This window comes from Vicugna pacos, chromosome 3 (genome assembly GCF_048564905.1).
Source record: "Vicugna pacos chromosome 3, VicPac4, whole genome shotgun sequence".
Classification (NCBI taxonomy): Eukaryota; Metazoa; Chordata; class Mammalia; order Artiodactyla; family Camelidae; genus Vicugna; species Vicugna pacos.
The window spans coordinates 88,445,837-88,464,054 of NC_132989.1; the positions used below are offsets into that span (position 1 = coordinate 88,445,837).

The 18,218-nt window shown below is 37.7% G+C and overlaps 1 protein-coding gene across 2 annotated transcripts in view; it reads right to left on the reverse strand.

The window, feature by feature from the left end:
* The window catches only part of PARP8 (poly(ADP-ribose) polymerase family member 8), a 157,769-nt gene that overhangs the window by 34,661 nt on the left and 104,890 nt on the right, over window positions 1-18,218 (reverse strand). For both annotated transcript variants that reach the window (XM_072958711.1, XM_072958710.1), the window contains exons 11-15: window positions 12,989-13,055; window positions 7,435-7,560; window positions 6,337-6,901; window positions 4,711-4,761; window positions 4,515-4,610 (exon numbers count right to left, since the gene is read on the reverse strand). In XM_072958711.1, the coding sequence (XP_072814812.1) occupies window positions 4,515-4,610; window positions 4,711-4,761; window positions 6,337-6,901; window positions 7,435-7,560; window positions 12,989-13,055 (905 nt within the window). The remainder of the gene's footprint in view (window positions 1-4,514; window positions 4,611-4,710; window positions 4,762-6,336; window positions 6,902-7,434; window positions 7,561-12,988; window positions 13,056-18,218) is intronic.

Here is an 18,218-nt window from a genome sequence, read left to right on the forward strand (position 1 = left end):
ATATTATTTGCACAGAAAACTCCAGCATCAATTTAAAATAGAACACAGTCACTGAGTAACTACTGCTGGATAAGTGAAATTGTGTTTTATTACACATACTTTAATACAAAGTATGTATGCCTAAGTATAGCCAAAAATACACACTATTTACTAATTCATTCGAGCTTACAATAAGTCTATCAGTTTCAATTTATAAAACATTATCTATTCTTAATGTTACATTAGTATATTGCCTTCAAGTGATTAGTCCCTATGATTTAAACTGTAAAATCATGGCAAGTCCCTCATGCCATTATACTATAGAGTCTATTTGCAACATAATATTCATTACGCACCATTTAAAAACATGGGGAACTTTATATATCCTTAAGATTCCTTTTAGAAGTTTTTAAGCTAAGGTGAATACATTTTTAATTTTATTTGAATTAAAGCAATTTAAACGTGAGCAGTAAAAGCATGTTTCAAAAAATGGTTTGAAGCCCTAAAGAGTATTTTAGAACCTAACTGTATTTTAGAAACTCTGTGTTTTCAATGGATTTATAATACTTCCTATATTACTTCCTATGGCAAACAGAAATGACACAACTCAAGAGAATCTAGCTATGAATTTATATATAGCACAGTGTAGGTGAGTGGCTTTCAAATCTTTTTTTGCCATGGTCTTTTTGTTCAAACGAAATATTTCATATAAGCCCAAAATATAAAACAGATAAAAGTGGCTATTGTTCCAGCTGGAGCATATGTGATCTGTTCGGTTTTCCTATCTATCAAACAGGGATAAAATCAGATCCAGCTCCCCAGGTTGATACGAGGACCTAGTGAGAAAGAGAACCAAGTGAGATAAGATTTATAAAATCTCCTTGAAGTATAGGGAGCTGTTTAAATAGTAGAAGTATTAGGTAACCTGGATAAGCTGCCCCTTCTACATGTTTTAACCCAATGTGTACCCCAAAATAAGCGTTTAAAAAGAATTTCCATTGAAGCATATTATGAGGTATTCATACTCATGATTTATCAAAACTCTTAATTTGTTGCTAGTGTATTTCTTGCTAAAAAGAAGTGAGCGATGTAAATATAACTTCATAATTTAAAAACTATGGTTGAAAACCTATGAGAAGAATTGAGTATCTACTAGAAATACTTAACCTACCGGCCTTTAATTCTCTGTATTTCCAGTTTTAACAGCCAATACTCTGGGCTCCTTTCATGGTTTGAAAGAGAGACACATTTGAGGTAGGAAAAGATGCAGTGCCCACCAAGGAAGACAGGAATCTCTCAGGGATGAAAGATGCATGAGACAGGATGATCAGCCTGATTTGGTCTCCACACAAGGTGATGCTTATCGTCTTGTAAAACTAAAGTTGTTGTTTGAACATTAAAATCAATTTCTGCTCAATTTGGATGTAAAAAGAATTGTATCTTTGAACTAAAAGTTTTTTGTCATAATTATTACTTAGCTTAGCCTGTTAAGTTGAAATGTTAATTTCTGTGACTTGGAGGGAGGGGAGAAAGTAGGCTGTGCTTTTTCATCTATCCTTCAAATATTAAAGTCAGACCTAAGCACAAGAAGACCTACCTGTTTCCCTCTTAGAAGGTAAAATGCGACATACCCAGGTTTACCTGCATGCTCAGGTTCTCAAGAACAGGCATGGGAATGCCTTAAACTATGACCAAATTATAGCTGGGCATTGCTCTTTTCCCTCTGAATATAAGAACCTGAGTTACAAACATTTGTCTAAGGTCCACAGCAAGACGGGATTACACAAAAATATTAGATTATCAGGTTTCTCTGACTTGGCTTTAGGAGGATCGGGCATTGTTCTCAAGAGGTGACAACAGAATCTCAGGCCTGGTGAATCCAGAGCAAGTAACCTGGGACACTTCCACGTGGCAGGAGAAGAGAATGAGATCATAATTCTCATATCATATCCTGTGGGAAACAGGAAAGTCTATTTGCCAGGGACACACAGATTGAGTGTCAAGTCTCACCGACAAAGTTTCAGCTCTGTAGGGCTACTAAATCCACATGGCCATGTGAGTGGTCTCCTCCGGGTACCGGAAGCTGAGCAGCTCACACACAGGGTTCAGAAAGACAGACACCTGCACTGATCCAGGACTGGGATGTTTAAGGCGTGTAACAAAAAGACCAGGACACTAGGAATTCACAAGCTGATAAAAACAGTGATAGTTCTGGCAGTAAATCCTTGTTTTCCTGTTTTGCAAAAACACTTGGTGAAGACCAAAATCAACATTTTAAAGCAACTCCAAAACAGTTTGCCACATTAACACTCTAGTTGATTCCAAAAATGTACAGTGCCAGTGACTTGGTTTGGGTTTGGTTTTCTGATCACAATCCAAATGGCACTGCCGAACTGGAGTTCTGGGACTCTACACAACCCTCCTGACAATGTGAGTTTTATGCAGATTCAAAGTATTACACGTCAGGACTCACACCTGAGAGTGTTCATAACCTTTGCAAACAAAAGAGAAAATCGGAGCATTGTGGTTATTTCTAAGTAAGGAGTTTAGTTCCTCATGTTGCAGGAAGTGTGACACGCTCACTCAGACCTCCGAGTAAAGTGGCAGAACAGTAAAGCAGTGGCTAAAATTTTAGGACTTTTGGGAAGTAGGGGTAAAAGGAGACTTATGTCATTTAAAAAACAATCAAGGCTTGAAGGAAAAGAGAAAAATATAAGAAACAGTCTGAATTTTGACAAAGAAAAGTGTACCAATGTAATAAACACTGGGCATAGAATTCTATGGAAACTGGGTTTTATCTAACCTATTTAGTCACTTACGGGGCTATAATTTATCCTTTTTATATCTTGAGGATTCACTGCAGTTTTCAGTGTGTTACATGGGCTGAGTAAGTGGCCAATGAGTCAGTTTATCAATTAATACCCCATAAGAAATTGTATTTGTAATAATTTTTATAAATTATTGAAATTATGCATAATGCATTGAAATTACAGCAAAACATACTGCAGCATAAATATACAGATATAGAAAAAAAACGATATGCCTGGTTTAGGTGGAATATCCATTTAACACAACCAGAGGACAGTTCTCTTTACCTCTCTCTTCCTTTGAACATGAGATGTTTCTTCATTTTCATTTCCTGATCTGATTTCGTATGTCATTTATCTTACTATTTACAAAGCCAAAGCAAGCTTTCTGATTTCCTTAGATATCAGTCTGAATCACAGCAACATAAAACCACCTGATAACCAGCTATATTTCTCTAGAAAATGTTGTTTCCTTTCCTGTTTACAAAAGCACTTCCATTTCTAGAAAGAGATAGCAAATTTCATGGGTGCAGAAAGATGTAAAGTAAAACAGAATTCGGAGCAAGGCACAGAGAATACTAAAATCAACTGTGATCTTTCTATCACTTATTACTGGAATGAACTGCCAGTGCTTAAACCACAAAGAGCAAACTCCCAAAACATGCGTGGTAAATTCCCAGGACGTAAAAGTAGTCAATTCAAGTACACAAGTCAAGAGTAGCATCGTGATTAAAGCCCAGGACTTCGGTGCCATTCTGCCAGGGTTCAAATCCTGTCCCTGTGACTTACTAGCAGTGTGACATTAAAAAAAAAAAAATCACTGTTTTCTTTCTCTGTAAAGCAGGGATAGTATTAATACTGGCCTCATAAACTTATTAAGAGGATTAGATAAAATAATCCATGTAAAGCACTTCAGACACATGACATAAAAAGCACTCGAGAAACGTGTGCCATTTTAACATTACTATTCTCTCCTGTAGTGAAACGGCATTGCCGTGGGTCAAGCAATGAATCAAGATCCACAGATGCACACGGACAAAATAAAAATGGGCCTCCTCATTGGGATTAACTGAGGTGACCAAAGGATTCTCCCCTCATCTCACCATAACTATATGTTTCCATGTATCAAATAAAAATAACAGACTTGCTCAAATATTGAATAAAATAAATGCTGAGTTAGTTAATCTGGGTTTCAGAATAACAGTATTTCTCTGATGGGGATAACTGACTGCTAAAAAATAGCACATGGGTAGTAAGAAAAAAAACTTTTTAAAATATATGTTTCCCATAAACAAATAAAATGAAACAAATATATCATATACCCTGAGAGATGATTATGCTCATACATGGCTTTTATATATGTTCTTTGAAGTATAAATCTTGAAATACAAAAAGCGTTCTAATAAAACGGTATTCTATGCTTTGTAATTTATCTTTTCAAACATATACTCCTAAGGACAGGACAAATTTCTCTTTAAAAGTGTCACAGAATCTAGCATGGTGCCTTATACTTATAAAGCCTTCAGTGAGTGTTTATGATACAGTTTTGAAGTCAGACAGAATCAGACTCCTTCAGAAACAGTGATTCGTCAAAATTATACAACTCTGTGTGTTAAATAATTGGCTCAAAAGAGTGTTTATGTAAATGTAGTTATTTACTTATTTATTTTTATGTCTTAACCCTTTCCATTTATAGTCAAAACTGACATTCCACCAATGAGAGCTTACCCTAAGCATGGGGCCATTCTGAAACACATGTGGCTCATCGCAAACCACACAGTACTCATTCAACACAGGGATCCGCTGCTCGGCAAACTCAATTGTCTGAAAGAGACAATAAAGAGAAATAATTAAGTCAAGCTCATGAACGATTTCACACTAAAGGCTAGACTATTTCTACAGTGGATGGAGGCTTGGCTCATACCTGCACTAGGAAGCCACGGTCTCGTATTGGAATGCATTTGGCACCATTTGGCTATAAAAGCAAAGTAAGAGAAAATAATTTTTTAATTAGGAAAATACATAAGTTATAACCTTTTACTTTGGTAACAGTGAATAAGGATGCAATCTTTCTGAGATCACCTGTACGGTGAATTAAACACTAATTATGACAGCGAGACTTCAGAATTTATTGCAATGCTTTTTCCTCCATTGCTATTGCAACCTTTGTTTTAAACTAAGTGAACAGCATTCTGGTCTTCTAGGAAAAATGACTGGCATCTTTAAGTGATCACAAAAGCTCACGTCCTCTATTACTCATCATTGAATGCTCCCACCTCCTCATTTAGACTATTTCAATCTTACTTTACAATCAGAAAGATTTATTCCTCCAAAGGCATATTAGACAGCTGCTGTAAGGGGTACGATACTAAACTATTGTATTAAGCTGAGCCATACAAGCGGACGTTGACACTTTCTTTTACAGAATATCTGAAATTACCTTTCTTAGGTGAAACTACCATGGGAAACCTTCTGCTATGTGACCCTTTGACATAATTACTATAAGTCTTTAATACTCAGCTTTGAGAAGAAATGGGCTTTTAGGGATGTCCACCTAAAATTGCTAACATCCTCATATATGTTTTCTTAACACAAATATAATTTCATGGTATAATTAACAAGGTACTTTTAGAAATAAATCTATACATGAGCACAAGAACTTTTTGAAATTGTATCTTATTTTTTCAATTTCCTCTATTGCTAGGTGTATTCATATTAATAGTTGACTTAAATATGCCCCTCCTTAACATACACACACACAAATTTACTAAAAGCAAACAAAACTTTTTGTCATTTTATGTAATTAATATACATAAGATAGGTCTAGTTCTTTATCTGAAACTGGCTATAATGCTGATCACTCTAGAGGTAAACTTTGTGTAAGACTGATTCCCAATAAATACAGCCCAAAGCTGTATTTAACACAGTCACCTCCCAGCCCCATCTTCCCCCCCCAAAACAGCTTCAGGATAAAGTGATTTCAGTTTTAAGAAGTAGACACTGAGAGCAGCTTTAAGTGAGGCTTTGGAATGCAGGTGCAAATGTTACTCCTCTCTACAAGTTCACGGCAAAGTTTTCCTCTTATATACACTACTTTAAGTATATGTAAGGACACTGCTCTTAACTTAATTATTAGACAAACTCTGACCTCCACTACTTATGAGAGAAAACTAGAGGCCAGATACACCTACTTAATGAAATATTAAAAGTGCGGTGTGAATTCACCTGACTTCCTTTCATTTTCAATAGCATTCATGACCATGACAGAACTCTGGACTAGACATCAAGTCAACAGTGTTTATCTTTCCAGAATCCAAATGATCATTCCAGTACCAGCTGAAAATGCTGGGTGTGCAAAATAATAAAATAATAACTCACAGAAAAAGCTAGTAAATTTTAAAAAACAAAGAAAAAAGTCAGTAAATTAAGAAAAACAAAACAAGGAAAACCTTGCTTCTTTCCTCTACCAGCTCTTATAAAACCAACCAACCAAAACCTCTCCTGCAGCTTAGCTGACATGTAAGAACTCAAGACAAAAACATGTACGCACAGCAGGCTGGGAAGATGAAGATGAAGATGGTGTTAAGATACCAATAAGCCCTGAGGTAAGAGAGAGCCTCCTGCCCTCTGCGTTAGGTTCCTTGAAAAGCTCCGTTTTGGATGACTTGGGGGCACTGGAGTACGCCTTGCTGAGCAACTTGTGGTTCTTCAGTCCGCACAACTCCTCCACCCTGAGGCTGCTGGAGTAAGACCTGCTTAACAGTTTGTGAGGCTTCAGGTTGGCGTTGTGCTCACAGCGCGGGTCTCCAGAACACGAGCGAGTCAACAGTTTATGCGACTTGAGAGTGAGGCAGTCGTCTTGCTTGACAGCTGCAGGGCAGGGACGGTTCAAGAGTTTGTGCGACTTAATTGTCGTCACTGCCTGCTCAGCCCTGGGGTCGCTGGACAGGGAGCGACCAAAGGTCCTGTGTGACTTTGCGGCGCACACGTCGTCACTCTTGACTGTGCTGGAACAAGTCCTCCGCAGCAGCTTGTGCGTTTTGGAGATTCCATCTTGCTCAGATTTCAGTTTGGATTTGCTTTTACCGCAACCAGGGGGAGGATAACTTGGCGACCTTCGATATCGAACAACAATAATACAGGGTGAATCATGAGGGTAACAGACCGTGGAGAACTCTTGTCAGGCTCAATCAACTCAACTCTGCTACAAACACCACCTCTTTTTAATCCAGCCTATCTAGCTAAAACGGAAACCAAAAGTACGTATGGAAAGGTCACAGGGACTGAATTACATTTTTCCTGAAAAGCAAAAAAGGAATATCCAGGGTTTTTTCCCCTCCTTCTTAACCCAGAGCCCTATAAAGGGCTACGTGGTAGGGAAAACTCCATGTGATTTGAAACCAAAAAAAAAAAGAAAAGAAAAAAGGCATTTTAGTGAATTTAAGCCATATAAAGGAAACAAAAACTCTAAAAATAGAAATCAGTATCTCTTGTTTTTTGATGGAATGCATGTAACTTGGTCTGTGCTTTGAACTCATAAAGAAAATAAACAGATGCCAAGACTAGAGAGAATGCTCGTAACTAAATACCCACGGAGTACCCCAGGCCCGGCATTTAGCAAGATGACGGTAGGACGTCTGTTACCCACCTGCGCAAGGTAGAAAATAAGTGCAGGGGAGACTTCACCTTCTTCTCTGACAGCTTCTTATTGTGCAGGCAATTGGATTTTTCTTTGCTCTGTTTCCACTGCTGTGTAACAAATGTCTGCATGATTCTGTCAATGCAAAGAGAAGTTTGTTATCACAGTTCCGAGGTAATCTAATGTCAGATTTCTTTATTTTTATTACGTAGAGAATCCAGTTATCAAAGAAAAATAAATGCATTGTAATTAGGGAGAGTAATTTCGAACCATACAAGATGTTTTCATGTGCAGGAAAGCATCCTATGGAAAATGTCTTGATATTACTGTGCCACAATTAATAATGAATTACTGTGATATAATTAAAAGTACAAATGATAAAAAAGTTGGTAAAAGAATAAGGATGTAGAGAGATTCAGAAAGACAGCCTCTAGGATCAACACCTTTAGCTGCGGTGGCAAAAGAAAATTTTGAATTATTTTGTTAGTGTCAGAAACTCAGGTTTAAAAATGTTTTTGTTAGTAATTATGATTTATAAAATACAATTAAAGTTCATTTCTTTTTACTTGATTTGCTTATGTATTTTTCTTCATGAAAAAGAAAACAAAATGAAACTACAAAATCCTAAGTTAAAATAAACCATGCAAAATTGATTCTACGGAGAAAGAGGAGGTCAGCAAATTTTATCTTCAGCCAAGCCCATTCCCTTTTAAATGTGCTGGTTTAAAAAAAAAAAAAAAAAGGTGAGCCTCTTAGAATTTATCACAAGGCAGGAATCTGGTGACTTCTGACCTCAATATTCTCTAAGTCAAGACCACAACATCACTGCTTGACGGAGAGTTCTAGAATGTCAACTGGATTTAAGACACAGCTTTGTTTTCTGAGAAGGGTCCCAGACTGCAGCAATAGCTTTTTTGTACCTCATCTCTCGAGTGGCAATGGAGAAGGGTCCCTTAAGGCTGACATTTAAGTAGATGCAAAATTTTATAATTAAACATTGTATGTAATAAATTAAACATGTTGATTTTCTCTCAAAAGTCGGTTCAACACTGGGTGCTTTTCATACTCTTTTCAGTATTTCTAACACAATTGCTTTTGGACCAAGAAAATGGTACCAATATCTACAATTTACAGCATACTTGGGTGTACAATAGGAACTTAACATACAGATTTTTTTTTTCTTTAATGCTCAGGATATCCCCAGAAAGTAGTTATAATTCCACACATTTCACAGGTAAGGTAAGGAAATGAGATCTGCCCAAGTTAGCCTGGATGGTAAGTGGCAGAGTTGCAACACCTGCATTATCCAATACGGACAGACCTATGTTAGCATGTTATTCACAAGGGGCAGGTGTGACTCAGCACTAGGCCAATTATTAATTTTTAGAGATCCTTGAAGTCTTGCCAAATTAACTCAGATCCCCAGAAACTACATCACTCTCCCCAACCTTTAGTCAGCTAGCTTAGAGAACTCAGACGAAAGTTACGTACAGCATTATCTGGGATCTTTTTAGCCACAGAGGTAGTGAGGAAGAAGCAGGTTAAACTGCAGTCAACGATGCATGGTTCCAAATTCACAGTAAATTCTCCCTAGAGCTCAGGACAAGGGAGAGTTTATATTTTCAACTTAATTTTTGAAGATTTTTTTCTCTCCAAGATTTCAGCAAGATTTAAATGTAACAGTAACATCAGGGTCATCATTTTCCCTGTACCTAACCTCAAATCCCCAGCGACACCATCCTCTGTACCAAACAGATTCAGATTCTTTTCCTCCCATGAAAAATTGCCATTCCTGGGTGCCCTTCCCTAAAAATCCCAGCAAGTGCTTCTCTGATTCTCCACAGGTTAACTGGAACAAAAAGTGACAAGTCAAAGAGCTAAAACTGTTTCCACTTTCATGTTACATTAGCATTCACAAGTGTGACTTCCACCTCTAAACTAGTAACTCTTGAACTTGGACACTCAGATCCCCCTACATGTTCTTGGATTCAAAAGCAGGCAGTTAACTGTCTCCTACAAGAAATTTCGGAGTGATTCATGTTTCATTTCAGTGGTCATCGGAAATATACTTATGAGCACATTTGGTATAATGACCACCCCCTTATAACAGAGCACCACCAAAAGGCTTCAGCATGCACACTGGTGTTTGGTTCACCACTGTGCTGGCACCAAGAGCTACTACAGTTGACACTGGCTGACGATAGAAGAAGAGAAAAAGACTTCAAGGTAAATATACATTGAACCAGATGATGTCACAGCCAGCTACATGAACGAAGGATCCAGATCAGTTCCAAGAGAGAAAAGAGAGGACATGTGGGCAACATTATAAATTTTTACACGCTGACTTCAAAACAAATGTGCCCTACAGTAGCCAATGCTGTGTTCAAACTGTGGTGGTGAGGACAGATTAGCAAAATAACATCTTCCATCAAAGTGAATTTAGTGCATTAATTTGAAATTTGCGTGTTTTGATTTGCACTATAGTTATAAATTGAATTTTGTTTTATAAATGTGAACTCAACATATGAAGACTTTATACCTGATTTTATATTTGTATGTATTTAAGGCAATGCTGGAGATTTGCAGTGTTTTTTTTTTTCTTTTAAAAACAACCTAAGTTTGATCAATGTAAATGCAACATAAAGTCAGTTTAAGATTATTTCCATAGTCTGTGATATGCTTAGACTTTGATTGATAGATACCCTATTCAAGGCTGATCACTTTATTACATCTGTTTTGGGTCAGTATTTTTTCCTTCAGGCTCTTTTAATGACTTCACATTTTCCCAATACACCTTCAATGCTGAAAATACATCCCACGCCTTTTTGAGGCAAAGAAGTATTTAGGATTACATGAGAGGCGGATTAGTGGGTGGGTCAAAGATATTGATCTGGAGTCAAATTCTGGCTCTACCACTTTCTCAGTGTGTTACCTTAAGCAAGCAGCTTAATGAGTTTGGGCCTCGGTTTCATCACCTAGGAAATGTGGACAGTAACAGTACCTGCTTAATAAGGTTGTTGTGAAAATACGGGCGGTAATACACGTCAAGCACTTAAAACAGTGCTTGCCATATGATAAGCACTGCGTAAGTATCTGCTGCTGCTATTTTGTTCAGATTCTGTCTTGTTGTCAGTAACACACAAGATAAAGAGTCACAGAAAAAGTTTAATGAGTATTTCTTATTTCCTGAACAATAACAAAGGGCTTGGGGTCTAAATTCGTCTTCCCAAATTGCTGTATGTTTCTGAAAAATAACCTCTTTATATTTCAGTTTCTTCTTATGACTTAAGTGTGAGAATGAGATCAGATTTTTAAATCTTATTACATAATTTTAGGCTAGAATTGACCTTGAAGATCACAGGCTACCACAGTTGTTTTTAATTTAGGGAAGAAACTGAAGTCAACTAAAATTTAACAAGGGTCATGAAAAAAAGTTCTAGTTCATATACCAGCCTTTCCACAAAAACTAAAACTTATCCATAAAAGTAAGTAACACTTTTAAAATGCTAAACGGTCAGATGGAAATATTAATAAAATGTTACATACTCTACAAGGTGATTAAATGATGAATACAGAATATAGCTTTCCTTAACTTCTCAGGGTTGGGATTATAGATATCATTTCTTTTTCTCAGCCCAAATGGTGTACTCAAATGTCACTAAGGGTAAGAATCTATCTATTCCTGGATTTTTGTGCTTTTATAATTCATGCCTTGTTTGGACCAATGTCATTTCACCTTAAAAATAAACTTATTAAGCAGCTTACAAAAGTACAATAAAGTAGAAGGCTAGACTTCAGGTAGTAATCATATGTCAATACAGAGTCACCAACTGTAACAAATGCATCACTCTGGTAGGAGATGTAGACATAGGGAAGCTATGCATGTGTGAGGACAGGGGGTACATGTAAAATTCTCAGTACCTTCCTCTCAATTTTGCTGTGAACCTAAAACCACTCTAAAAAAAAAATAAAGTCATTGAATTAAAAAGAATTTTAAAAACAAGGGAGAAAACTGGGTGAGGGGAAAAAAATCATACAAGGGGGAAAAAAAGTGCCAAGGTGAAGTAGTACCCAAACTTGAATGGCTTAACACAGAGGCAGCCTCCATGCCTAGCTCCAAGATCTGTAAGATACTGGCTTGAAAAACAAAAGCCAACTGGAAAACACACAACTGACTGCACTGGAAAAGCATACCTAACCCAGTACAGAAGGCTGAGAGAATTTCTCTCATGAGTCCTTATAAAGAAAACACTAAATATAATGTGTTAAACATGCATTGCAAATTGAATTTAGTTTCAGAGATATGGAATTCTAAACATTAAGGGTTTATTTTCTAATTTCTGTATGCCCTTATTCAGACCCAACACTAGGGGGTTTGCAAGAATTTTTCCTTTCAGATGTGATCCACACATAACTCACGTCTGAGCAATGTGAAGTCATAAAAATTTAAGACCAGTGTAGAGCTTGGTGATACACACAACCCTTGCTACCACCCGTGGACTTCCTCCTACATCTGTAACCTCAGGCAAAACAGCCACAATAATTTCCCTATTTAGTAAATAAAATGAAAAGTTTCAAAGTATTTTCTCTTAGAACATTGCTCAATAAAGGCTAATGTATGATGTCAAATTCAAATTCATTAAAACAAAGGTAAGCATGCAGACTGAAACATTATGGAGGGCCCAAGCCATGTGTTTAAAGGAAACAATAATCTAATGATTTCTTTTGACAACTTTACATTGAAGTAACATCAGCATATTCAGAAGAATAAATAATCCTTCATGAATTCTCCATAAACACAAATTCTTAAAGCTGGTATTTTGATAAGTGTGAGATTTAGTCAGTATAGCTTCTGACTATGGTTAATGGAGCTACATTCCTATGTTTGAAAAGTCAATTCAACTGGGGCAATTTTATGTCTATAAAATATAAATTTGCTCACTGTTAGTCATGGTGCAAATAGGAAGTAAGGGTTTATTTACAAAAGGAGCGTTTCCAGGGTGTAGGTCTGGGAACCATGCATAGTGCAGTAGGCCAGGGCCCGTGGCTGCTACCACCTCTAGGCCCCAGAGAACAAGCAGAGGGACCCATTAAGAGAACCCAGTAAGAGAGTCACGCTAAGGCTGCAGCCTGGAGCAGAGCAGAAAGCTTCAGTTGAGAGACTAGTCAGCTCCAGGTGACCGTGGAGGAAAGAAACCAAGGCAATAAAGATGCCCATCTTTAACACTGCTTCCTTGTCTGTTGGTCACGTGAGAGACACAGAGGAACAGGAACGTGGGTACCAGGGCAGCCTCCTCGCGTGCAAGGCAGGGTGCTGGGGGGAGGAGGGTGGACCCAGCGGTCAGGGAAGGAAACTGGCTCAGCTCTACACGTGAGCTCTGCCAACTAAATTACGTGCAGTTCTGTGTCAGGATGAACTCCTCTCCTGAAGTGTTTCCTTCAAAAAGCTCTGCTGAATAAAAATGGGGGAAGGAGAGGTGAAGGGGGGCAGGGTGAGGGTGAGCAAAAAGAGAACTCAGTTCTCTTTAATAGAGCTGTATTTTTTATTCATTGGAAAACTTACTTTTTCAGCTGATGCCCCAATCCAAATCTCTCTTTTGTGGAAATCTGAAAGACATCAACAGTGGGCACTGCAAAGGAAAAAAGAAAAATCAGTCTAAATGTTGAGTTGAAATGCAACCAGGAAAAACACTGAAAAGTAATATATGTATGGTTACCCATACATACACATTTTAAAATCGTCTATACGCAATCCTACAAATCACTGTTTACACTTTACAGAGAGATTCTAGAGACCATGCTAGGCTAGTACATATGTACTGATGTATAATATATGTATATGTAAATGTTTAATATGTATCATGATGACAAGAATGAGTTCCAAAAAATATACATGAAGTGTAAATAGCAATGTGAGGTCAGTTTGTGTACTACTCTTTAGGTGGAAGGGAGACACTGTACACCTGTTTTTAGAATAAAACGGTGGAGAGAAAGGCATAGGAGACTCCCTTTTCACTGCACACCCTCTCGTGCGCTTTGTATTTTTACCAGGTATATGCATTTCTATAAGTTAATAACTATGATGCTTATAAAATTGATTACCTCTCGAAAAAGTCACTCACCATTCATTATCCACTGGTTTAAAGGCTATTTATTGTGCTCCCACTGTGCCAGCCACTGTAAGACGGAGTAGCAAAACACACACACAAATAACCCTGTCCCTATGAAGCCTTAGTCCGGCGGGAGAAGACAGACAAAAGACAGAAAAAGATAAGAAAATAGATAGCATGTCACATGGTGATAAAGGCACAGGGTAAAAATAAAAATGGCTGAAGGTTATAGGGGCAAAGGCTTCAACATCAGACAGAGTGGTAGGAAGAGAAGGGTCCCAGGCAGAGGAAGCACAGGGCACTGCCCCCGAGGAAGAAGCGTGCTTCAGTATTCCTGGAACAGCAAGGGGAGTGGTGGAGCTAGAGAGGAGTGGACCAGGTGTCACACCAGGAGATGAGATCAGGGAAGGACCACCGGCAGTGCAGCATCTCTGTAAAGACCAAGGGCAGAAATAGGAAAATTAGCCTGTAACTTATTATAATAATTAAGGCAAGAGTATGGTGGCTTGGGTTAGTGCAAGTGGTGAACACTTTGGATTCACACTCTCTGGGAGAGCTGATAGATTTTGCAGATGAACTGAATTTGAAGTATCAGAAAAAGAGAGGAGTTAAGGGTGAATCAAAGAATTCTGGCTTGAGCAACCGAAAGGATGCAACTTACTGATTCCCGGTATGTAAAAGACTGCAGGAGAAACAGGTTTGGTGCGGTGGGGAAGATGGGCAGCTTGACTTTGGGTATCATAAATGTGAGATACTTGAGTGGAAAAGTTAAGTAGGCAACTGGATAGAGAAATGCAGCATTTAGCCATTCAGACTAGAGGAAGGAGCTAAAGACAAAAATTTGGAAGATCCAGTGTATGTGTGGATTCAAAGACACGGGGCTGGATGAGAAACTACGAGTGAGGAGAAATAGAGGAAGGAAGTCTAAGGATTCGGCCTGAGACCTCCAGCCTTTAGATGCTTAGCAAATAAGGCGGAAGAGGAATGGCTGGGAGAGCAGAAGGCTCCAGAATGCTGCTGATCTGGACACATATTCACAAAAGTTTTTCAAAGAGCAGGGAAACAACTGTTATCAAATGCTGCTAAGTTAATTAAGAGGAGGACTCAAAATTGATCATGGGGCCATTAAGCAATATGGTAGTCTCGGTGGCATTGACAAGAGTAGCGCTTGTGAAATGATGTGTCCAAAACACGTCCAGGGCTTACTCAAGAAGGAACAAGAGGAAAGAAAATGAAGTAAGTGAGCAGAGACAACCCTAATCAAGAAATTTCACAGCCACAAGAGGCAGAGTGTTAGGCACTAAGTAGAGTGATCTGAGGCCTAAACGTGTTTAAAGATGAGAGGAATATTTTTTTGCTGATGGAACTCTTTTAGGAGAGACATGAACAGTACGAGAAGGAGAGGGAGAACTGCAGCAAGGGTGTCTTAATTTGGTGGGAGGAAATGGCAGGCAGCGCGCAAATGAAAGGGTGACACTGTAACAGGAGCACGAGTAGCACATTCATACTAACAGCTGGGATAACAGATGATCAGAGCGAAGGCTGTCTTGTTAATAGGACATTCTCAGAGCACACATGCTCCATGCCGTAAACCAAGCTGGTCTTCCCAGTTGCCTCACTGCCTGTCTTGGCTGTTTGTATCCCAGACAAACAGCCAACTGATCAAAGAAAACTGGGGCTGTATCACCCATTAGTTTCTTTCCTAGAAACATTCTGATCCTTACACAGAAGAGTACATCACTCCAATCCCACGTGTCCCAATCAAGGCTATAGAAAAGTGAATAAAAAAATCCGAACACCTTGAAAAGTCAAGGGCATTATTTTTTAAAGAAAAAGATGACAAAATTAGAATACAGTGTGCTCTCTCTAAGAAGATTTAAGAAGACACAAACTCTTCACAGGCACTGGGAACATGGAGGTAGAAAGATCCAAAATGCACTAGAAGAACTGAAATCTTCACAGAAGGAAATTGTGTAAGACTCATGGATAGACAGAGAAGAGTTATAGTAGACACAAATGTTTATCCAAAATGTATAATTTCTACAAATGAATAATACAAAGACCAAAACTTACTCATATTATGAATGACTAGAAAATGAATGTCAGTGTTTTAGCAAAATGATCAATTGTCTAAGAAAAGATAAGTTACAAACTGACTTAATTAGTAGTATGAAATCTGAATGACCCCGAATTTTGGAATATACTGAAAAAGCTGACAAGATGTTACTTCCAAAAATATTCCAAAATTCAAGTGACTAAATTCATATTACTATGAAAATTAACACAATTAATTATTACAATTGTATTCATATAAGATGTTAATAGTGAAATCAGATGTAGAGTGCATGGGGACTTGGTACTGCTTCTGCAATATTTCTATAAATTTAAAAATGTTTTAGATTAATTTTTAAAAATGTTTTCAAAAGTAATAGCTTTCTGATAACCAATAATATTCAGTTAGAAAGTAAACTGGAATACTTAAGTCCCATTAAGCAAACAAGTAGTAAACAAATATTCAGAAAGAAATTTAGCTAAAATTAGTGATCTAAGGCAAAAACAAAACCAAAAGACAGAAACACAGAACATAGAAAAGTAGAAATTACAAACAGATGTTCCTTTACAGGAAAAGTCATAAATATTATAGAAATGTCTATTCTTCCTAAACATTTGAATGTTTGCCTCTACCAAATTTCCCAACAGAATGAGAAAAATATACTAGCATAATATTTTCATGTGTTAAAAAAGGCAAAAGTTATTCAGTTCCTCCTTGTCTCTCATAATTTAGGTTGGGAAGGCAGTAAGTGAGGATCATTCAAGATATGTGGAAATTATTCCAACACTCTGATCATGTAAATGGAGGGGTACCAATAATGAGCTGATTTGCACAGGCAAATATTTTTAATAATGTTAGTTGTTTATCACTTTAAACTAAAAGCAGCCCTGTCCTTGAGAAACTAAACTTACATACCAGTAATTCTGGAAAAAATATATAGCATCATAAGAGTCATAACCATTGTGTCTTTTTATTTAAAGTCTATTTCCCCATGTACAATAGAAATAATCTTCAGATCTTTAACTTCAAAGTGGGTAAGGAAGTATATTTCTCCAATTCTTATCATTCTTGGTCACTCACAGATAGACTGTCAGATTAGCCCTATCCAGATATGACAGTTCACGTAAGTATTACTTACACATTCCCCAAGCCCTAGGAATAAATGCTCTTCAAGAAGAACTGTTAACTAGGTCAGTCTAAACCTTGGATTAGTCATACATTTTCTGCAAGTTCATTTTACTATAAATGTTGATATTGTCAAAGACATGCAAAACAGTCTTCAAGAAATATTCTCGCCTTTTTATTTGTTTGCGATAATCCAAATCATAAACTAGGATAAAACCTAATTATTTTTTCTGGAATAATAATGTGTTCCTTTTTAGTATCCTTGTCTCTGGTCTGGTCATATATTACTTCGTATCAGTGCCCGTTTTAAATTCTTCCTTAAATTTCTCTGAGAAAAAAAAATTCTTTCGGGAAATTTACTAGGAAGATGGCAATGTGAATAAATCGCCCTGAACAAGCGTCATCATAATCAGTGCATTTTAGAAATTGGAGAAAACCAGCGAGAGGACCAGAAACTTGGAATAATGCCATCCCCATGTGAGAGAAATTTCCAGCAAATTTCACTACAAATGGAACAGATGGAACTAATCTTAAGGGGCCCTAAAGGGCTGACTCAAAACTCCCCATTCTATGAAAGATGAGAAAGCCAAAGGCAGACTACCATGACACATCTCAAAATAAAGGAGCAGATGAACGGAGAAGCAGAGTTCTGCTCTGCTCCAGAGCAGTTCGGTGAAGGGATGGCCTCCTGGAGCCGACGCTCACCCGCTTCTTACCCTGGACCACCACCGTATGTTATGTTCTCTTAGAAGCAGACCCTGAGTGAAGATTTGAGGCCAAATCATTCACCGCAGGACTGCTCCCAGGAGATGGGAGGAAGGGAGAAAAGATTTTTAAAACGGGAAAAGCACAGCAAGGATTCAAATTCAGATCAAGCCCCAGCTTCAGCCTGGTCCTGTGGGTAACAGGGGAGCATAAACTACCCACCATCCAGCCTCGAGGCAGAGCAGCTGGACCACTGTACTCCCACATCAGTCACCCCAGGGGGTAAGAGTGGAGGAAAAAACAGCTCAATAAGCACATGTAACAAAACACAAACAAAACCAAGACAGACTTTTCACAAATGAACAAAATGAAGAACTTCAGACACAAACTAGCAGAAGTTTCTAAAGCACTTCCGCCTTTTTGGGAAGAACTACTATGACTCCATAAATAAATACTTGGTCAAGTTTGTCTTTTTCACAAAACAAAGTCATTCTCAGGTATGAAAAATGAAGCATAACCCTCATCTTCCTTGGTTTACAAACTATTAAATATGTAAATCAACCAACAGAGATAAAAAAAAGGATTAAATTATAGATGAGTTGTGTTACTAAAATGAATGGCATTGAACAGTAAAGTCATTTAAACATGAATTAAAATATAATTGTTGAAATATTTATAACGCCATGCAAATGTGACAAATCTTCAAAGAGATACTGTGAAGGAAAATCTCTGCCTGAAATTCAAGATTATATAAACACATGAGTAACAGTGGTACACGGCACACCATCATCTCACACAGA